The sequence below is a fragment of the Nerophis lumbriciformis genome, linkage group LG29 (assembly GCF_033978685.3).
Source record: "Nerophis lumbriciformis linkage group LG29, RoL_Nlum_v2.1, whole genome shotgun sequence".
In the NCBI taxonomy this organism is placed as follows: Eukaryota; Metazoa; Chordata; class Actinopteri; order Syngnathiformes; family Syngnathidae; genus Nerophis; species Nerophis lumbriciformis.
The window spans coordinates 20,556,197-20,580,218 of record NC_084576.2 but is presented as its reverse complement, the minus strand read 5'-3'; the positions used below and the strand labels follow the sequence as shown (position 1 = coordinate 20,580,218).

The window sequence follows — 24,022 nt, the reverse complement described above, 5'->3', positions numbered from 1 at the left end:
TTTTGTTTACAGCATCAACAAGAAACAATGACTTGCATGATCCTTCAAGATACACTGAAACACAATGAAAGTCATGGCATTAGCCTCTATGTTATTCATTCACAACATAGAGGCTAATGCCACCACTTTCGCTCACAATACAATAATTGTTTGTTCCCAAATATTTTGAAGTTGCACAGATTACATTTTGGGCACATATGTGACTAAAATGGTTGTAAATTCAAGCCCTGGAAATATTACTTAATTACTTGAATTAAAGTAATATCTGGATCGGGATAATTTGGCTTATATATAATATATTTATATATATATATATATATATATATATATATATATATATATATATTATGGCAAGTCGTTAAGGAAATTAAATATATATGGAAGTCTGAATAGAAATGAGAAACGTTTATATATACTGTAAATAAGAAAGATTTAGAGTCTGTCTGCTGATCTGAAAAAGAGCCAAAGCTGTCAAAGAGCTGAGGGACCATTTTCAAATTTCAATGCTGAAACAAATAATGCAAACAATAAAATGTAACTTCCAGGGCTTGAGATTAACGTCGTCCCGGGGATGGTAAAAAAAATGCACGGGACGAAATTAAATGCTCTCCGGGACGATGGCTTTTAACCATTTTTTTTCTTTTTATGTATTTATTCATTTTACATTTTATATTAAATGTCTTGGTTTTTCCTCCCTCTGAAAATCCTATGAAATGTTTAACAAGCCATCCTATAACAATACAACAGCTATTAATGTAACAATAAAATAAAACAAATATATTTAATGATGTTTTTTTCATTATTTTAACAATAGGCTAATGTATATTACTTTATATGGATTCTACAAGAAACACAAAACTTAAAAACTAAATTATTTACAATTGCAGACACAAGGTTTCGTGCAGCTTCACTCATTGTAAAGGAAGACGGAAGTCCACGCAGGAGAAAAATTACTACAAAGATGGTGTCTGGGTTTTTCTTATATATATATATATAAATACATATTAAGTCTTTCATACATATATATATATATATATATATATATATATATATATATATATATATATATGTATATATATATATATATCAAATAAAACAAATGGCTTTTCGATAAGCCATTTTTTATTTATTTATTTATTACAACGCCAAAATAGGCCTAACAACGCCAATGGTTGTAATTTTGTAGCACTTTGAGATTTGGAATCAAATGTAAAGTAGATTACAAATACAATCTATTATATAAATAAATTATATATATATATATATATATATATATATATATATATATATATATATATATATATGTATATGTCCTTACGTAACATCACCAGAATGATTGACAATTAGGAGGACCAATAGTCAACATGATCCACCCAGAAATAAATAAAACAAATGGCTAATCGATAAGCCATTTAAAAAAAAAATTGTTTTAATATTTATTTATATGACCTCGGATAAGCGGAAGAAGATGGATGGATGGATGGATGTATCATTATTCTCCTACTCACCTTTCCAGTAGAGGCCTCTCCCCTCTCATTTTATGTGCTCCTCTGCCCTGACTCCTACAGGTCAATAGGGTTTGTGGAGTGATTATTATTATTATCTACTGATGATAGTCATATGTGAATGAGCTCAGCTCCTGTTCTCCTCCATGTGTAAAGTGAGAAACACAGCTGATGCTCCAGAAGGAAGTAACCCCAAAGATAGCAAATGGTAAAAAAGAGTGCACATTTAACTTTATAAATAACCAGGACCTTCATGATGCATTTCAGGCTAACTAGCTAACTAAGTAGCAGCATTGTTTTAGAGTGGGAATGTAACTTTTTGTCAAACACAGACCTGGTGTAAAGTGGAGCTAATACATTGTAATACAAGCAGTGATGAATACTTACTTTCTTGAAAAAGTTTCTTATATCCATTTTGCATCCGTTCACGTTCTTGTTCTGCAGTGCTGTGTGCTAATGTGCTTCGTACACCTGCAGGACCGCAAGCAAGGTCGCAGAGAAAATGCGGACTGGATTTTGAGTGATGTCGGCATTTTCTATATGAACAGGATTTTGAGTGATGTCGGCATTTTCTATATGAACAAGTGGAATGGATTGGATTCTGACGCACTAAAGGGGCTCTCTACCTTACGCTATGAAGTGAGGGGAAACTGAGTGAATAATGACAGGTTATATGATTATTTATTTAAACTCATATTCGGACCACTTTATAATGAATATGTCGGCATGTATTTGTAAAAAAAAAAAAAAAATTTTTTTTTTTTTTTTTTAACACCAAATTATTTAGGGGGGTCTTCAGAATATTTTAGGGGGGCTTGAGCCCCCCTAAAATAGGCCTAGCAACGCCAATGGTATTAGCTCCACTTTACACCAGGTCTGTGTTTGACAAAAAGTTACATTCCCACTCTAAAACAATGCTGCTACTTTGTTAGCTAGTTAGCCTGAAATGCATCATGAAGGTCCTGGTTATTTATAAAGTTAAATGTGCACTCTTTTTTACCATTTGCTATCTTTGGGGTTACTTCCTTCTGGAGCATCAGCTGTGTTTCTCACTTTACACATGGAGGAGAACAGGAGCTGAGCTCATTCACATATGACTATCATCAGTAGATAATAATAATAATCACTCCACAACCCCTATTGACCTTTAGGAGTCAGGGCAGAGGAGCACATAAAGTGAGAGGGGAGAGGCCTCTACTGGAAAGGTGAGTAGGAGAATAATGATACATATAAATAAATATTTAAAAAAAATGTTTTTTAATGGCTTATCGATAAGCCATTTGTTTTATTTATTTCTGGGTGGATCATGTTGACTATTGGTCCTCCTAATTGTCAATCATTCTGGTGATGTTACGTAAGGACAATCCTGTGCATCTCCTGGGGGCTAAGCCCCCCTGTCCTTAAAAGCTAGTGACGCCCCTGATATAAGGCCGTAGATGTGTTACATTATTCTTGTTTTCATACTAATGTGAGGTCTCTTTGACCAGCGTTTACTGTTTCAAAGTGTGTGATGACACAATCCAACCACAGGCGGCAGCAGCGCACTCATCCAAAGCCCGGCAGTGCCAGCGTAGAAGAAGAATATGAACCGGAAGTGATTAAACGCTCATTGCTAATATATGGCAACATTGCTATTATTATTTATGTACAAATTAAAGAGTTAAAGCTGTGAAAAATGAGTTCGCCGGACAGAAAACACGGAACTAAACGAGCGGCGTCTCCAAGTGAAGTGAGTGAAATGATAGACGTCCTCGTCAATCAGCAAACAGAAGGGGAGGTTAAGCTAGTTAGCTTCGTGTTAGCTTGTTGGCTAATTCAATCGGTTTGGTCTAATTACGCCACATTTAAGACAAGCAAATAACAAACGCAGATTAACTATTAAACTTCAAATCTAGACGAAGTCGTGCATTTTGTATGTGTCGTCAGTCTTATTTTATTCATAAGATGTAGAAACCTGCATGTGTTATGTGTGACGTCACCGTGTGAACAAAGGTGTCCGTTGGTGGGTGAGAGCCTTAAAAAAGTGTGTTTGCACCTGCAGGAGGAGTCCACCCAGTGGGCCTCAGCTGACCTGGGAAGTGACGAGAGGAGGCAGAAGTTTCTACGGCTGATGGGAGCCTCAAAGGTGGGCCTAAAGTCGCTTTTATAAACAGTGATAGTATCGACACCAAGTGTAGCATCAGTATCGGGTCAATACTTGTCAATATCCACATCTAAATATCAATCCAAAAAAGTGTCGTCGCAGTATTGGGTCAATATTAGTATCTTTTTCAGTTTGTTTACTTTCACACAGGTGTTTCATGTTGGTATTTTAATTCCGTGCACATATCGTATACAACTGCTTTTCTTTTCTCTGGCACACTGCCGTCAGCAGAACCTGCTGGTTGTTGATAAGTAACACATGCGTTCATGCTAGCCTCCAAAAGTGTGCAGTAAGGTCAGAAGAAGATTGTTATGACTTGCTTTTTTTTTTGGAAGAGAGAAAAACGGCCAATAAAAAGGCATCAACGGGCCACTAATGGCATGGAGGGATACCATAATTTTGTAGTAACTATTTTAATAAATCAAACGTTATTCATATAGCACTTTTCATACACATGCAAGTGGTAAAATTAAGTGCTTTACACCAAAAAAAAGGAAAGAGGAAAAAATGGATAGGATAGGTCTATTGTCATTGCAACAAGTGCAACAAAACTATGTTTTCAGCACAAACCCATTCAAGATTAGACAAACAGTGTACAGGATTACAGAACAGGAATCAAGCGGTGGTGAAGTCGTGGGGTGGGGGAGGGGTGTGTGTGTGTGTGTGTGTGTGTATATGATCATTGTCTTGGGTGTGTTGATGTAGTGTCCATAGGCCTGGGGCCGTTCTGCATGCAAGCAAAAGTTCGACTCCAGGTGTGGTTGAGGAGGGAGGGAGGTCAAAAGCGTCCATCGTTGAGGTGTCCTCTGGGGATGTTTTCAGAACAGCCTGCTCCTGTTGTTGCAGCGTCAAGGCCATTCGAGGAAGTCAAATCGTAGATTAGGATTTTTGTTTTTCCGCGAGCAGACATTACAATGGCTTGTCTGTTCTATTCGTCCGTGCTGGCTCTCATATCCAATTTTTCCCTTTCAACCAGCTTTTCTATGATGTGATCCATCTTGGGATTCAGTTCAGAAATCGCCCCAGTCTGTGATCCCACAGCCCGGCCCAAACCTTCCATTGCGACGAACAGCCTTTGGGCCCCTTGAGTGGCTGCCATCGTCTTACGAATTTGACGATACACCAGAGCAATGCCCAGCCCAATCAGCAGGTGCATTTTTGTCAATAGTGCTGCAAAAGCAGCACTATTGACAAAAACAAAATATAGCACTGAGGATTGAGGAAAGATGCCACCTTTTGAGGCGTCCACACTGGACAATAACTAAAACTAGAAAATTCCCGCAGAAATTTTGATTGGCTTGCTATCTGTGCTGCGAATCACTGGCTGGTGGATTGAAGTAAAAAAAAAACTAGCATAAAATGCTAGTGCGCTAACATAAGCATGATGACATAGGAAAGGGTAGCATTATTCTGGGAAGGCACCAGGTATCTAAAGCTATAGTATTTATGTTTTAAACAAATAAAACCAGCTCAAATGCTAGCATAAAACGTTCATATGCTAATGTTAGAATGGTAACATAGAAATAGAATGCTTCTAAGATGATGCCAAATATCAAAAGTCATGAACTTTAGGTTTAAACGAATAGAATTACCTAAAATGCTAACTTTAGCATGATAACATAGGAAAACTTATCGTAGGATTGAGGAAAGATGCCACTTTTGAGGCGTCCACAAAACGTTAGCATGCTTCTAAGATTGCGCCAAGTTTTAAAACCAATGATTTTTAGGTTCGAACGGGGGAAAAAATGCTAAAATGCTAGCATAAAATATGCCCGTGCTAACATTAGCATGATGAAGATGATGATGGAAAAGTTAGTGTTCTTCTAAAATGGCATTATGATTTTTAGGTTTAAAACATAGAAATGTTAGCTTAAAACTTTAGCATGCTAATGTTAGCATGCTTCAGAGATAGCACCAGGTATAAAAAGCCATGAATTTTAGGTTTAAGCAAACAAAAAATGCTAACGTAGAAAAATTTACCATACTTCTAAGAACACTACCTAAAGATAGTATATAACATTTTAAAATATATGTAAAAATAAAACAAATACTACACGAATAAATGCATAAAAACGTAACATTGAGAGAATGTTAGTAATAACAGCAATAAATAAAATAGAAAACTAAAGATAATAAAATTACAGAATAAAATTTAAAAAAAATTTAGTTTAACATGATCAATAAAAAGCCTGATTAAAAAGGTGAAATATATATATATGTGTGTGTGTGTTTTTTGTTAATATCAAAGGTTCAAATCTTTTGTCTCCCACATAGAAAGAACACACTGGACGTTTGGTTATTGGCGACCACAAGTCCACTTCACTATTTCGCAGCGGTAAGCAAAATATTGATGAAAGGGAAAAAAACTCTTCGATTTAATGAGTTAGTTGTTTATGTGTGTGGGTGTTGTTGCGTGCTGTGCAGGGAACGAAGACAAGAAGATGAACCAGCAGCTGGAAATACAGTACCAGCAGGGGATGGACGGCAAGCTGTCGGGACGCAACCGCAGACACTGTGGACTGGGATTCAGCGAGGTGAGGACACTGCCGTGACAGCACCACATTTTTGATGGGAATGCTAGCGTGCTAACCTCTTCAGCTACTTCTATAGCCGTACACCTGGTACTTGACACATGCTAGCTGTTAGCACCGTCTGTGTTCACCTGGATGACATCAACGGGCTTGAAGCTATTTCTACAACTCGTGGCAGAAATGGTGCAATCAGCCGACTTGAAGGATGTTCATTCAGTTTATTAATTTTGTGGAAAAAAAGCAGATAAAAATGTATATCCCTGACTTTGTTAGTGTTTCTCAAAGTCAGAAAGTAACCATTTGAAATTGAAGTTTGTTAAACAACTGAATCAACTTCCTGCAAGTGTGTTGAGTTGCAACATAAATGTAACGTCGTCGTCTTCCTCTCGTTTGCAGCCCGAGTCGTCTGAGGTGCAGCCAGCAGACGGTCAGAACGAGGCAAAGGCGAAGCCTGAGACGTCGCCAAAGCCCGAGACGTCCCCCAGCAGCGAAGGCAGCGACTCGGAAGACGAGGTTTGTGATTCGAAGCCAAAAGAAAGCGCGACAAAAAAGGACAAAAGCGTCCCAGAACGCAAAGAAACACCCAAAATGTCCTTTGTGAAATCATCGTAGGGACGAGGAAAACGTTTACCTGACATTAGTTGACATCATGTGCTCACCCGCGGGCCAATCACTTCACTTTTTACTCATTTCCTTCGCCTGAATTACGACGGTGACAATTTTTTTTAATGGTAAAAACTGAATAAAAAGTCCACACAACAAGTGTTTTTGCACAATATTTTTTTATTACTTTTGTGTTTCTTTCGTAAAGTGACAGTACTCATTTCCTTGATTCGTCATCTCAGTAGCAAAGACAGGCTGATTAACAATTTCATAAAAGCCTGAAAGAAACAAAAAATTGTTCTCCAGCGTGTTAAAAAGTGACTTTCACACATTAAATGTTGGCCTTTTAACCCATGAGAACAATTAATATTTTAGGAAGTCAACTACTCATTTTCCTTTCAGCACAAATGGCTTTTATGGTTTACAACTTTTTAGTTGGCATTTGGTTAAAAAAAAAAAAAAAAGTACAAATTACTGCAATACAAGAAATGTGTTTTACAGTGTCCACTAGGTGGCAGTGTCGCTGACAGCAGCAGCAGCAGCTTGAGCTGAGGAGGAAAAAATGTTTATTAAGTTGGATTTCATGATCATATTTTATCGTTAGAGCCATTCATGTGCCAGACGTTGTCGTCAGAATAAAAGTCAACACTTACCCGCCACCAGTTTGCTCTTTTGCGACGCCTCAGAAGCCAGCGCCCGTGATGCGTTCATGATCCTCTCCTGCTGCCTCAGAACCGAGTCCAGCTCAGTCAGGTCTAAAGGTGCCGACTGCAGGTTCTGAACACTGCGTACGGGAAATATCACCAAAATCAATCAAATGAAATGTCACTGACCAGGGGTCAATATTCTGTATACAATACATGTAAATATAAATGCTGTGTCAATATAGCGTACCAACTGGAATTAAAATATGAAAATATACACAGTAATATATTAAATTATTTAAAATCAACAACATTGGGGGAGAATAAACACAAAATGTAACTTTTTAAGAAGAAAATGCTTTAATTGGCGATATTTCTTGGAAAAATATATATTTTAAAAACAGCACAAACGATTAATTTAATTATTAATGCATAATCAATTGTTTTAAATAAAAATCATTTGCATACAATTAAAAGATGATACATATTTTTCTGCATTAAAAAGTCACTTTTTTGTAATGTAATAATGTACGGTGTACATTTTAATTGTTCTAACTACATTTATTCAATGAAATAAATGGACAAAAGTCTGGACATACAACACATATATAAATATAACAGTTATGAATTAATATATAGTAATAAACTAAGGAATTTTAAAATGTAAAAATATTTGGTGTAGAATATTACAATAAATTAAAAATGTAATGTTATTTTCAAACTGGGAATTTTGAATTAATATATAAAAATATGCACATCAAATAATTGAGAAATTATTCACAATTTTAAATTGTTGGTGTAGAATATTAGAATACATTTAAATGTTAACTTTTTTTTAGTACATGGCCATTGAAGAAATGCTTTAAAATGCTATATTTCTTGGAAAATTTAATTTAGAAATGTAATTATTAATAGTCATTAAATACAAATAATTGACATCCAATATCCTGTCCTTTTATCAAACGCTTATTTTTTCTGCATTCAAAAGTTACATTTATGTAATTAATATGACAATTTAATTGTTCTTACGACATGTATTTGATGAATTCATATACCATGTCGGGACATACATTACATGCATGTATATGTATATAATATTTAATATATATTTAATTTAATATTCACATTAAATAGTAAATTAAGTAATTATTTAAAATCAAAACATTTGGGTGTAGAATATTAGAATGATTACAAAAAATGTATTATTTTTTAGTACATGGCCATTGGAGGAAAATGCTTTATTGGCTTTATTGAAATTTGTGGTGTAGAATATTATACAAAAATTACAATTTCAACTGTTTTTCAGTACCTGGCCATTGGAGAAAAAATATTTAATAAGCTTTAAAAAATAAAAAAAAAATAAAAAAAAGCACATAAGTTTAATTTCATTATTAATACATTTATTATTTTTAAATACAATTTTTTTAGCATACATTTAAAGAATTATTAAAAGCTTATTTTGTTTGCATTAAAATGTCACTTTTTTGTAATTTGTAAGGTGTAAAATATTAGATTTTAATTGTTCCCAATACATTTATTCAATGCATTCATAACAAGTCTGGACATACAATACATATTACTGAATAGAAATACTGCGTAAATACAACATACACATTGTAATTATGAATGTGTAGAATATATCAGTAGAAGGGGGAAAAAAACTTATTTAGGACAAAAAAAAGTAAATTATTATTACAATTTAAATACAAATTATTTACATGCAATTAAAGGATTAAAGCTTATTTTTAGCATTAAAAAGTAAATTTTTTTGTATTTGAAATGTAATGAAAGGTGTAAAATAGGACTTTTGAATTGTTCTTACTTTATTGTATTATTCAAATAAAACGGTACAAAGGCGTTATTAACGTAGTGTTCATTAGTTTATTATTTTGTGGTCATAAATTGTCAATTAAATGTAAAAACAAATCGTTTCAAACCTTAAAATAAATCATAATTTGCCCATTTGTTCCGCATGAAAAGTCATATATTGATGGACTTATTTGGTTGTTCGTGTTACAGAACAGGAAGTGAACAATTGTGTTAGTAATCACTAAAAACAATTGTGTGCACGTTTGAAATATAACACCAAATTCTATTCAATTCTAGTGCTGAAATATATGATACTGTACCAACAAATAAAATGTTTGTATTATGAATGTATATACAAATAATAATGAATATACAGTATATATAAAATGTTACACATGAACTTGTAGGTCCAGTAAAGTTCTGATATTTGTATGATAAAAACAATTTTCCTACTTGGACTTGCTGAGCAGCTCTTTGATGCGTTGCGCGCGGCGTCTGCGCTCCTCCTCTTCCTCGGGGCTCAGTGGCTCCTCAGGGTCCGACTCCACGTAGCGCTCGGGGATGGCGACCTTCTGAGGTTTGCACAGCTGCAAGCGTCACACGGGTCAAGATGGAGGACGCGCCCCTTCATCATCATCATCATCATTATGTCTGACCTCCTTGCTGATGTCCAGGTGGAAGTCCAGAGGTTCAACGTCCGTCTCTCGGACCAGCGTGGCGGCTTTCACGCTCCTGCGCTCCCTCGCACCTTCGTCACTTTGGCCCTCAGCCACCTGCCTCTCCTCCCGCCAATCAAACACCTGCAGGAGGACCCCCAGTTGTTCTATGATTATATTGAAGTCAACAAGAAATATGTTTGAAAATACTGAAGACGCCAATACAACAGTGTCACTTTCCACGCCATGTCGGAGCCTTCGCTACTGGTGGACAACGATATTCACCTGATACGGATAACGATTCCAATACTGTGTGATATCAGTAGGAATCAAACAAACTTTATAGGGTGGAACAAAAAAAATCTATTCGCATTTGAGTCATAATTTTTATTAAATCTAGTTTCTAAATCTATTTGCTCATTTTCAAAAATGTATTTAATAGGATTTTTTAAAAACGTAACATGTTTTGAAAAAGATTCACAAGGAATATTAAGCCAAATTGCGAGAATCAGTTCTGAATTAAATCAAATCGTTAGGTAGCCAATTATTCCCACCTTTAGTACTTTAGTAGTGTGGAATGTTAGAACATGTTTAGGTGATCTGAGTCAGAGAACAATGACCCGTCTGCAATGGACTTATGTTGTCTAAGTTGAAATGGAGACGTAATTTGTGTTTTGGCGGCACCTAGGGTCCCAATATTTATTAAATTAAGCTAATGATGCGGACAAGTTTGTTACCGGATACTTTCTAACGCTTCTGCCTCTGAGACTTGATATGTGTAAGTAATATGCAGCTAGAATTATTTGATACTTGTTTATATGGACAAATGTGTTGTTTAATTATTCCCTATGTCTAGCTTTTGTGCTTAGCTGTTGTGTAGCTGCTAGCTCCTGGTAGCCTATAGCCTAGCATATTTTACCTTTTTGTAAATGACTTGACAGAAATAATAAATAGTGTGCTTATTGGAGGACATTTAGATGTTAACTGGCTGTCCAAGTTTTCACAAGTAAAGACAACTACTTGTATCGGAACCATACTTGCCAACCTTGAGACCTCCGAATTCGGGAGATGGGGTGGAGGAAAGGGGGGGAGCGGGGTTTGGTGGTAGCGGGGGTGTATATTGTAGCGTCCCGGAAGTTAGTGCTGCAAGGGGTTCTGGGTATTTGTTCTGTTGTGTTTACGTTGTTACGGTGTGGATGTTCTCCCGAAATGTGTTTGTCATTCTTGTTTGTGTGGGTTCCCAGTGTGGCGCATATTTGTAACAGTGTTAAAGTTGTTTATACGGCCACCCTGCAACTGAACTGAACTGAACTGAACCCTCAGTGTGACCTGTATGGCTGTTGATCAAGTATGCCTTACATTCACCTACATGTGTGTAAAAGCCGCATATATTATGTAACTGGGTCGGCACGCTCTTTGTATGGAGGAAAAGCGGGCGTGGCCGCAGGTTGTAGAGGACGCTAAAGGCAGTGCCTTTAAGGCACGCCTCCAATTCGGGAGAATGGTTGCCCCGGGAGATTTTCGGGAGGGGCACTGAAATTAGGGAGTCTCCTGGGAAAATCGTGAGGGTTGGCAAGTAAGATCGGAACCCTGATATTGGATTGATATTGGATTGTGGTTTAATAATATGCTTGGTCAGTTATAACTGTTTTTTTTTTTTTTTTTTAAGATCTTTGCATAATTGCTTGGTTTAGAAAACGACACGATTTAGTGCGGCCAGCAAGTTAGCACTTATAGCATCCCTGCTAGAAATATTAAAAATAGCTCCCAAACTGGGGGAAAAAAAGTATGTACTGTATTTTTCGGAGTATATGTCGAAGTTTTTTTCATAGTTTGGCCGGGCTCCAGTGCGACTTATGTTTTTTTCCTTCTTTATTATGCATTTTCGGCGGGTGCGACTTATACTCCGGTGCGACTTAATACGCCGAAAAATATGGTAAGTATATATATACAGATATATGTATATATATATGTATATATATATATATATATATATATATATACATATATATATCCATCCTGATCTGAGCCGATGATGTCGTTGTGGCTTGTGCAGCCCTTTGAGACACTTGTGATTAAGGGGTATATAAATAAACTTTGATATATACATGTGTGTGTGTATGTATATATATATATATATATATATATATATATATATATATATATATATATATATAAATACACGTGTGTGTGTATATATACATGTGTGTAGATACACATACATGTGTGTGTGTATATATATATACATACATATGTATATATATATATATATATACATACGTGTGTGTGTGTGTGTATATATATATATATATATATATATATACATACATACATGTGTGTGTGTGTGTGTATATATATATATATATATATATATATATATATATATATATATATATATATATACATACATGTGTGTGTATATGTATATATACATACATACATGTGTATACACATATACATACGTGTATATATACACAAACATATACACATATATGTATTTATGTTTTATATATAATAAACATTTAAGGTGTCGGGGTTGTTTGCATAAAAATACAACTGACTTGCAACATAATGAATGTACATAGAGAAGACTATCGCTGCAGTGCTGCGTGTGGCCGGTAAGGGGAGACAAAGACAAGTAAAATCTGTGGAAGGTCATTCTTGGATTACTTTCATTATGTCATTAGGCAGGCATATGATCATTAGTATCTTTTAAGAGATCATTACCGCAGGTGTGTGTTACTTGTGAGTAATCATCCAAAGCCATGCATGTTCCTCCTGGTGCAGCTGCTGCCTTCTCTGCTTGTGTTGAGGGAGGAGAGACAGAAAGACAGAAAGCATGCGAGCCAAAGGCGGTCAAAGGTCACTCTGACGAGCAAGAAGGAGGCGCCTGAGATACAAAAAACACTTTCTTTATTTTGGAGCGCAAGTGTCTACAAGAGCTGCAGCTAGGTGGCGCCGTAGTGCACGTCTTTAACGTCCATTAGGCCTGCACTCGTCAAACTGAGCTAGTGGGACGTAGCTAATGCTAATGCTAGAATTAGCGCCCATTGTTGGCCTATTGGACATCTTTAACAACAAAGACTTATTGTTCTTGTGTTCTGACGCACAAACAGAAATGTAAGCTCATTAAATCCATTTCCCTTCTCACAACTCTTTTTATTCCATCGCTTTTATTGCATTTTCAACCTGATTTCATGGCTCTGTCACGATGCATAATACAAGTCCTCGCCTCGTTAGGAGAATAAAGGTGTTTAAAATGCTGCTGGAATAATGGAGATCAAATATGACATGTTTGATGATGAAATATTGCTGACATAAATCTAAAGCCACTTTGAGCGCTTAGCTAACATCAATACTCGTGCACCTAAGTGTTTGAAGTGTGCTCACATTGACGACTACGGCAAAATCAAGTACACTCAAAAGTGGCGAGTGATCGGTGATGGACGCCACATTGTCAATTTGAATTACATTTTTTTAATTAATACTAAATAAGGAAAGGACCAAAGGGCGGGGAAGGAATCAGGAAGGAAAAAGAAAACTAAGGGAGGAAGTTAGAATTTAAAAAAAGGAAGATTGTGAATACATGAAAAGGAAGCAAGAAGAAGAAAAGTGGAAGAAAAAGCTGAAGACGAAGGAAGGAAGAAAGAAGAGTTAAAAAAAAAGGAAGGAAGGAAGAATGGACACAAAGGAGGAAGAAGAAATCAAGAAGGAATGAAAAATAGAAAGAAATTAAAGGAAAAAAGAGGAAATGTAAAAGGAAGAAAGTAGAAGTGAAGAAGGAGGAAAAAGAAAGGATGGAAGGAAAGATGGAGGAATGGAAGGATGGCTAAAATGATGGTAGGCAAGATGGAGGAATGGAAAGATGCTAAAAGGATGGAAGGAAAGATGGAGGAATGGAAGGATGGCTAAAAGGATGGAAGGAAAGATGGAGGGATGGAAGGATGGCTAAAAGGATGGAAAAAAAGATGGAGGAATGGAAGGATACTAAAAGGATAGAAGGAAAGATGGAGGAATGGAAGGATGGCTAAAAGCATGGAAGGAAAGATGGAGGAATGGAAGGATGGCTAAAAGCATGGAAGGAAAGATGGAGGAATGGAAGGATGGCTAAAAGGATGGAAGGAAAGATGGAGGAATGGAAGGAAAGATGGAGGAATGGAAGGATGGCTAAAAGGATGGAAGGAAAGATGAAGGAATGAAAGGATGGAGGAATGGAAGGATGGCTAAAAGGATAGAAGGGATGAAGGATAAATAAAAGGATGGAAGGGATGAAGGATAAATAAAAGGATGGAAGGGATGAAGGATAAATAAAAGGATGGAAGGGATGAAGGATAAATAAAAGGATGGAAGGGATGAAGGATAAATAAAAGGATGGAAGGGATGAAAAGAAAGAAGAGGTGCGAGGGCCCGTTTTAATGATTATTTTTAATAAGAATATTGCCGCTTTTCTTTCCTCCACAAACAAAAACGCCCCCTAGTGGCTGTGAGCAGCATTGGTGTGACTTTCGAGCAATCTGATTGGATGCTTACTGAGTGTTTTTAAAATGATTTTAAATAATAAAAATAAAAGCTAAAACATTTATCCTCCACAGCCGTCATGTAAACAAGCGCTAATGCTAATTTAGCTCGCTTAGTTCCGTCGTCGTTTGTGCTTTTTTTCCGCGTGTTGAAAAGGAGCGAGGAAGGCAAAAAGGATGAAGTGAAAAAAGGCACTTTGATTTGACGTGAGGAAAAGAAGAAATGATCGGGATTTGGACCAGCAGCACTTCTTCTCTATATAGTAAATGTCTACAAAAGATATATCCTGTACACCTTCACGTAAATAAAAGTAGCCCGTGACCATGTCTCTCTGTTACATTCGGTGTAGTGTCAGTGAGTTGCCACCAGGGGGCAGCAGTCCAAAACACTCTCAGCTTCTTCTTTTAAAGCGTTAACCAAGCTAGCTCGTTAGTCCGCGCAGCCGCACGTGCTAGCGCGTTAGCATCCCATGCGGCGTCGTTCTGCAGGGCGGCGCGGGGGCGGAGCTTCCCGCTGCCGCCGCCACGGGGTGAAGGTAACGTACGGAGGAGGCGGGCGGGTCGGAGGTGCCGGAGGGTGGCCACGGGGAGAAAGAGGAGGGGGCTCGCCGGGCGGGGACGCTGGCGGAGGAGCGTTCGCCCGGGCTGAGGTTCCTCTTGCGATCACGGACCAGCGCCCTCTGGTGGCGCTTCATGCGCTCCAGCTGCTCGTCAGCGCTCATTCGCCCGCCAGGCTGGACGCCCGAATGATGCACGAAGTCTGAGGACAAACACTCCAAGGCACTCCGAGGTCTCTCCTGCTGGGACACACATGATGGTGATGATGGAGATAATGATGGTGATGGTGATGGTGATGGAGATAATGATGGTGATGGTGATGGAGATAATGATGGTGATGGAGATAATGATGGTGATGGTGATGGAGATAATGATGGTGATGGTGATGGAGATAATGATGGTGATGGTGATGGAGATAATGATGGTGATGGTGATGGAGATAATGATGGATGGAGATAATGATGGTGATGGAGATAATGATGGTGATGGTGATGGACATAATGATGGTGATGGTGATGGAGATAATGATGGTGATGGAGATAATGATGGTGATGATGGATATAATGATGGTGATGGTGATAATGATGTTGATGGAGATAATGATGGTGATGGAGATAATGATGGTGATGGTGATGGAGATAATGATGGTGATGGAGATAATGATGGTGATGGTGATGGAGATAATGATGGTGATGGAGATAATGATGGTGATGGTGATGGAGATAATGATGGTGATGGAGATAATGATGGTGATGGAGATAATGATGGTGATGATGGATATAATGATGGTGATGGTGATAATGATGGTGATGGAGATAATGATGGTGATGGTGATGGCGATAATGATGGTGATGGTGATGGAGATAATGATGGTGATGGAGATAATGATGGTGATGGTGATGGAGATAATGATGGTGATGATGGATATAATGATGGTGATGGTGATAATGATGGTGATGGAGATAATGATGGTGATGGAGATAATGATGGTGATGATGGATATAATGATGGTGATGGTGATAATGATGTTGATGGAGATAATGATGGTGATGGAGATAATGATGGTGATGGAGATAATGATGGTGATGGTGATGGTGATGGTGATGGAGATAATGATGGTGATGGAGATAATGATGGTGATGGAGATAATGATGGTGATGGAGATAATGATGGTGATGGAGATAATGATGGTGATGATGGATATAATGATGGTGATGGTGATAATGATGGTGATGGAGATAATGATGGTAATGGTGATGGAGATAATGATGTTGATGGAGATAATGATGGTGATGGTGATGGAGATAATGATGGTGATGGAGATAATGATGGTGATGGTGATGGAGATAATGATGGTGATGATGGATATAATGATGGTGATGGTGATAATGATGGTGATGGAGATAATGATGGTGATGGTGATGGAGATAATGATGTTGATGGAGATAATGATGGTGATGGAGATAATGATGGTGATGGAGATAATGATGGTGATGGAGATAATGATGGTGATGGTGATGGAGATAATGATGGTGATGATGGAGATAATGGTGATGATGGAGATAATGATGGTGATGATGGAGATAATGATGGTGGTGGAGATGGAGATAATGATGGTGATGGTGATGATGATAGAGATGGTGATGGAGATAATGATGGTGATGGTGATGATGGAGATAATGATGGTGATGATGGAGATAATGATATTGATGGAGATAATGATGGTGATGGTGATGGTGATGGAGATAATGATGGTGATGATGGAGATAATGATGTGATGGTGATAATGATGGTGATGATGATGGTGATGATGGAGATAATGATGGTGGTGGAGATGGAGATAATGATGGTGATGATGATTTTGATGGTGATGGAGATGATGGTGATGGAGATAATGATGGAGATGATGGTGATGGTGATGGAGATAATAATGGTGATGGTGATAATGATAATGATGGAGATAATGATGGTGATGATGGAGATAATGATGGTGGTGGATATGGAGATAATGATGGTGATGGTGATGATGATGGAGATAAAGATGGTGATGGAGATAATGATGGTGATGGAGGTAATGATGGTGATGAAGATAATGACGTTGATGGAGATAATGATGGTGATGGAGATAATGATGGTGATGGAGATAATGATGGTGATGGTGATGGAGATAATGATGTGATGGTGATGATGGAGATAATGATGGCGATGATGGAGATAGTGATGGTGATGGTGATGATGGAGTTAATGATGATGGAGATAATGATGGTGATTATGATGGAGATAATGATGGTGATGGTGATGATGATGGAGATAATGATGGTGATGGATATAAAGATGGTGATGGAGATAGTGATGATGATGGAGGTAATGATGGTGATGAAGATAATGACGTTGATGGAGATGGTGATGGAGGTAATGATGGTGATGGAGATAATGACGTTGATGTAGATGGTGATGGAGGTAATGATGGTGATGGAGGTAATGATGGTGATGAAGATAATGACGTTGATGGAGATAATGATGGTGATGGAGATAATGATGGTGATGGAGATAATGATGGTGATGGTGATGGAGATAATGATGTGATGGTGATGATGGAGATAATGATGGCGATGATGGAGATAGTGATGGTGATGGTGATGATGGAGTTAATGATGATGGAGATAATGATGGTGATTATGATGGAGATAATGATGGTGATGATGATGGAGATAATGATGGTGATGGATATAAAGATGGTGATGGAGATAGTGATGATGATGGAGGTAATGATGGTGATGAAGATAATGACGTTGATGGAGATGGTGATGGAGGTAATGATGGTGATGGAGATGGTGATGGAGGTATTGATGGTGATGAAGATAATGACGTTGATGTAGATGGTGATGGAGGTAATGATGGTGATGGAGGTAATGATGGTGATGGAGATAATGATGGTGATGAAGGTAATGATGGTGATGAAGATAATGATGGTGATGGGAGATAAGGATGGTGATGGAGATAATGATGAAGATAATGACGATGGAGATAATGATGGTGATGAAGATAATGATGGTGATGGTGATGGAGATGGAGATAATGATGGTGATGAAGATAATGACGTCGATGGAGATAATGATGGTGATGGAGATAATGATGGTGATGGTGATGAAGATAATGACGTCGATGGAGATAATGATGGTGATGGGAGATAATGATGGTGATGGAGATAATGATGGTGATGGAGATAATGATGGTGATGGTGATGAAGATAATGACGTCGATGGAGATAATGATGGTGATGGGAGATAATGATGGTGACGGAGATAATGATGGTGATGGAGGTAATGACGATGATGATGATGGTGATGGAGGTAATGACGATGATGATGGTGATGAAGATAATAATGGTGATGTTGAAGGTGATGGAGATAATGATGGTGATGGGAGATAATGATGGTGATGTTGAAGGTGATGGAGATAATGATGGTGATGGAGATAATGATAGTGAGGGTGACAATAATGGTGATGGTAATGATGATGAAAATAGGGATAGACAGAATGATGGTGATGATGATGGAGATAATGACGTAATAAAGATGATGACGGTGATGTAAATAATGATAGGTTGGAGATAGAGATGATGATGGTAATAAAGATGATGATGGTGACGGTGATAGAGATGATGATGATGATGATGGAAGGAGCACAGATGAGTGAGAGTGCAGGCAGGGATGTGACCGTAAAAGAGACAAAATACTGTAACTCATGGCGAGATGAGGTGAGTAAGAGACACAAACACCAATAAAAAGGTTATTATTCACATCCAACACGCTGGCAGTTAGAAGTTCCAAGTGTTCAATCAAGAACAATTCAGGCACCTACATGTAGTACCACCACTGGCCTGTGAGAGGCAGCAATGTAAAATACATGCAAAATAAACAGAAGAAGCTAGTAGCCTGAGAGTTTTCATGAAATGAATTACAATTACACACAACTAATTAACAAAGTATTTACAATTACACACAACAATTTAACTTCCATCCATCCATTTTCTACCGCTTATTCCTTTCGGGGTGGCGGGGGGTGCTGCAGCCTATCTCAGCTGCAATCGGGCGGAAGGCGGGGTACACCCTGGACAAGTCGCCACCTCATCGCAGGGCCAATTTAACTTGTTTTTTTGTAGTTGTATTTGTGTTCATTTAGTTGGTGTAATTGGAAATAGTTGTCTTATGTTTTATTACTTTTTGTAAATTGTTTGGTCTTTTGATGTACTTTCTAAAAATGTAGGTTGGTTTGTGTTTGTGTTTGATTTTTGGTCATTTTCCCAACCAACAACGCGAATCCAACGCTGGGTATCAACGTTTTCTCAATTTACAAATACGAATATTTTGTAACGTTGTTTCAAAGTCAGTTTTAAAGGACATGTAATATATGTATATGTACGTATGATCAACGTCTTGTGCCTGCTGGAAAGTGTGGAAATGTCAACAAAGGGAAACCTGAGAAATATTTTCTGCAGGTTTTGGGCCAGGAAGTTACAGCTGTGCTCTAAAGGGTGAGCGCAGCTACGGTCTTGATGGGGACGACGAGCGCCTTGCATCATTTACAGACCACATTGGTCTGACTACGGTCCCTTTTTTTTTAAATCCAAAAAACTGCCATACTGTCCAAAAAATGTGTTCCCCTTTTATCCACTATTCCTTCACTCCATGCAGAGAATCAACAGCCAGACAACCAAACTTGATAGTTGATAGTTGATACCTGATTGGCTGTTAACGTGCCACTCCCACTGGTCACTTCCTGTCCTAACCCTAACCCCGTCACCAAAGAGCGAGGGCGAACCTCCGAGAAGTCAATAGTGAGACTGTACGATGAGGTGATGACTCACCCTGTCCACAGAGGAGGCGGGGCCTCTCCTCAAGGTCACGAAAGAAGAGACGGCGTCCGAATGGTTGAGTCGCCACGACGGGCCTGACAGGCGTGCTGCTCCATCGGCAGAAGAGCCGTAGGAATGAGACGAGTCCAAATAAGGGCGGGAGGAAGTGGTGGATGATGAAATACCTTGAGTGTCCAAATAGTGGTCGTCCGTGTCGGCGTGACCGATGCCCGGCAGCTCCGGTTCACTCAGGAAAGAACGCAAGTCTCCCTGAGAGCACACAAAGTCCATCAATTGGATATATTTATTTTCTCTTTTTGGCGCCAACGTACCTTGAAGTCGCCATTGACCACGTACTGGCCGCCCTCGCGGTCCCGCTTCCTCTCGTCCGACTGCCGCTTCAGGCCGCGCACGGACGTGTGGCGGATGACCGACGCCTCCCGGGGGAGGGGCGGCACCTCGGGGGGCGTGTCCTCGTAGTCGTAGAGGTGAGGGAGCGGCGGCCGGGGCGGAGCGCCGTCCTCCGCCTGCGTGGACGCGCAGAGGGCGGCGAGAGTGAGGAGACGCCGGCCGACGGAGCGATCAGACCCGTCCGGGCGGCAGCGAGCATTACTCACCCACTTGTGAGGCAGTGTGTGAGACAAGACGGGATGGAGGGAACTCCGAGGAGGAAGATGGAGGTCGGCGCTGTAAGAAGGCACGCTGGGCTCCGACACTGAAGGCACTAACTTCCTGTCTGAGGTCAACACAACAACATATCACCTGTTAGAGTACTGCTAGTAACTAGTTACTTCCTGTAGTTACATCCTTATATTCATCTTCTGCTCAAATGTCACTTTTATTCAGTCGCTTGATACTTTACTTTAGTTTTGGGCGATACCACACATTTGGGTACCGATTCAATACCAAGTAGTTACAGGAGCAGTATCGAAATTGTATCTCAAGATTATTTAGGGTGACATTTTGGATCACAATTACAATTATTGGGTTGATAACAAAAACAACACAGAAAATATTTTGTGATAGTAAAAAAAGATCGATGTTATCACTGTAGTATCGACCACATACTGATACTGTACTTGGTATCGTTACTAGGACTGCAGCATTTAATGGATTAAACCAATTAATTTGATTAGAAAAAAGCTTCAATTTATATTCTGTTGCTTCCATTAATCGTTTAATGAGTGTGAGTAAAAAAATTATATAATCTGGAATGCATGAAAGAAGGTAATGCAAGTTGAGTAGAGGTAAAGGAAGATAAAGAAATGGTAAATAGAAGGTATCGGTTGCAAATAGAAGGTAAAAAAAAGGTCAATAAAAGGTAAAAGAAGATAAATGAAAGGTAAAAGCAGGTTATAAAAAGGTACAGTAAAAGAAGGTTAACAAATAGTAAATAGAAGGTAAAAGAGTAAAAGGCAAATAAAAGATAAAATAAGGAATATAGACAGTAAAGGTAGATACGGGTAAAAACAAAAAGGTAAGTAAAAGTTAAATACAAGATAAAAGAAGGTAAATAAAAGGTCAAAAGTTAAATATAAGGTAAAACCATGTTAAATAGAAAGTAAAAACAACTTAAATAGTAGGTAAATAAAGATAAAAGAAGGAATATAGAAGGTAAAGGACAGTGAAATAAGGTACATAAAGGTAAAATAAGTTACATACAAGATAAAAGGTACATAAAAGGTAAAAAGTTAAAAAATAAGGTGACAAGTAAAAACAATTGTTAAAAAGAGGTTAAAAAACTAAAATAGTAGGTGAATGAAGATTTAAAAAAGGAATACAGAAGGTAAAGGACAGTCAAATAAGGTAAATAAAATAAATACAAGATAAAAGAAAGTGAATAAAAGGTCAAATGTTAAATATAAGGTAAAATGTTTAAATAGGGAAAAAAAATTAAATAGTGAAGAACAGTCAAATAAGGTAAATAAATGTAAAATAAGGTACAATTAGTTAAATACAAGATAAAAGAAAGTGAATAAAAGGTCAAACGTTAAATATAAAAATTAAATATTAGGTAAAAGAAGGTAAATAGAAGGCAAAATAAGGTCAAAGAAAATAAATAGAAGGTAAAAAGAAGTTAAAAGGTAAAAGATGGTCAAACAAGGTAAATAAAAGATAAAATAAGTTAAATAGAAGGTAAAATAAATTAATAGAAGGTATATAAAAGGTAAAAGAAGTTAAGTGGAAGGTAAAGAGAAGGTAACAGAAGTTAAATGAAAGGTAATAAATTTAATAAACGGTAAAATAAGCTAAATAGAAGGTTAAAAGACGGCCTAAGAAGGTAATGAAGGTTATAGCAAGTCAAAAAATCTTTGTTTCAACTATTTTTCCTAAAATAGGCATTAAGGTTATAAAGTCTTGTATACAATTTCTTGAAGAATCCAACAAACTCATTGATAGAAGTCCATTACTAAAATAATCAATAGCTACATCCCTAACCTCTCTGTCCACCTTTGTCACATGCTTAGCAGTTATCATATTACCTCCTGTGTAGCGCAGCATGTTTAGCTATTCCTCGTCCTCCAGTGATAATGATACTTGTAAAGACATGTAATGTATTTGCCGCCATGCAGGCCAAGATTACGTACTTAGAAGCGCCTTCTCACTGTGAAGGGACTTAAGCCGCTGACGAGAACGCTACATTGCGTTGAGTCCTTTCGCTTGTTGCTATTTGCAAAGTAAGCACAACCAACCTTATAACTCATCTGAAAGGGCGACAATAAATTAGCATCGACCGGTGATGCATCGAGATCAGGATGTAAATCGAATCTTATCGACTCGCCAGTTGATGATGAGCTATCCTAAATGTATTGAATCGTTGATTGTGAACAGAGACGTATATGGGGTAACCAGAGATGCCCGTCCTTAGTCAATACAGCCAGTGAGTGGGCCACACACTCACTGAGGCATCATTTGCCCATCACTAGTCAATCCTTTTAAAGTCCATTTTCGACCAAAAGTGTTAATTCTTGATGTGAGAATAAAAAATAACTGTACAGTCACACTAAAGGAAACCAAGCAGAGCAATATAGAGTCTTTAGGTTGGAATATAAAAGGGTAAACACAAATATAATCATATCCTGGACCCCAAAGTGTTAATAATGACGAGTCATTCCAACCTGGGTTGTGCACGGAGTTGACGGTGACTTTGTAGTTAGCTTTGCTGCCGCTGAGTCCCGCCATCACGTCCTCGATCCTCCACAGCTCGCGCTTCATCTCGGCTTTCTCCTGCTGCATACACACACACACACACACACACACACACACTTTCACTTATTGTAATAAAGGCATGTTTGGCATGACGATGCTGTGCCTGCAATGACAGGTCTCACATGCGGGGTGGCGCTGTGGCTCATGTGTGCCTGCAGTGCCGCCCTCAGCTGCTCCACTGAACTTTCCAGCCAGCCGTAATCCTCCCAGGCGTGCGTCATTTCCTGTGTGACATCACAGCGACACGCACGCTCAACTTTATGGACGACTTGTGTGCGTCCTGGCAACACCTCCACAGGTGTCCCAATACTTTTGTAGGACACACAAATATATATGTATGTAAATATATATAAATATATATGTATGTAAATATATATATATATATATATATGTATATATTTATTTATATACACATGTTATAGTATATATCATATATAAACATTATATATGATATATATTTACATCCATATATACACACATATGTACATAAATGTATATAAATATTATATATACACACATGCATATAAATATATTCATATTATACATATACATATTACATTTATATACATATTATAAATATACATACATTTATATATGTATATAAAATGTGTACATATGTGTATATGTATGCACGTATATAAATATGTATGTACTATATCTGTGTGTATATATGTGAAATGTATGTATATGTAATTGTATATTGGTGTGTATATATATATAAGTATAAATGTGTGTGTATATATTTATATATGATATATTTATATACACACAAATATATACAAATATAATTATATACATGTATATATATATATATATATATATATATATACATATTTTATATATAGACATATATATACACAATTATATACATAATATATAATAAATGATAAATGGGTTGTACTTGTATAGCGCTTTTCTACCTTCAAGGTACTCAAAGCGCTTTGACACTACTTCCACATTTACCCATTCACACACTGATGGAGGGAGC

The 24,022-nt window shown here is 37.6% G+C and overlaps 2 protein-coding genes across 10 annotated transcripts in view; one reads left to right on the top strand and one right to left on the bottom strand.

The window, feature by feature from the left end:
• The first annotated feature begins 3,044 nt into the window (after positions 1-3,044).
• On the top strand, positions 3,045-6,941 carry lg29h11orf58 (linkage group 29 C11orf58 homolog). Its single transcript, XM_061924812.2, has 5 exons — positions 3,045-3,234; positions 3,547-3,630; positions 5,923-5,983; positions 6,073-6,182; positions 6,576-6,941. Exons 1-5 carry the CDS (start codon positions 3,181-3,183, stop codon positions 6,789-6,791), a joined length of 525 nt encoding a protein of 174 aa, XP_061780796.1. The 5' UTR covers positions 3,045-3,180; the 3' UTR covers positions 6,792-6,941.
• Positions 6,942-7,033: 92 nt separating this feature from the next.
• Positions 7,034-24,022, bottom strand: part of plekha7a (pleckstrin homology domain containing, family A member 7a) — a 321,572-nt gene continuing 304,583 nt past the window's right edge. For 8 of the 9 annotated variants that reach the window (XM_061924802.1, XM_061924804.1, XM_061924807.1 and 5 more), the window contains 11 exons: positions 23,157-23,258; positions 22,944-23,055; positions 20,442-20,560; positions 20,157-20,351; positions 20,010-20,094; positions 19,837-19,931; positions 14,954-15,205; positions 9,892-10,035; positions 9,689-9,822; positions 7,436-7,566; positions 7,034-7,330 (listed from right to left, as the gene is read on the bottom strand). In XM_061924802.1, coding sequence (XP_061780786.1) covers positions 7,290-7,330; positions 7,436-7,566; positions 9,689-9,822; positions 9,892-10,035; positions 14,954-15,205; positions 19,837-19,931; positions 20,010-20,094; positions 20,157-20,351; positions 20,442-20,560; positions 22,944-23,055; positions 23,157-23,258 — 1,410 coding nt within the window. In that variant the 3' untranslated portion in view covers positions 7,034-7,289. The remainder of the gene's footprint in view (positions 7,331-7,435; positions 7,567-9,688; positions 9,823-9,891; positions 10,036-14,953; positions 15,206-19,836; positions 19,932-20,009; positions 20,095-20,156; positions 20,352-20,441; positions 20,561-22,943; positions 23,056-23,156; positions 23,259-24,022) is intronic. The other variant, XM_061924808.1, reaches the window with a different exon arrangement.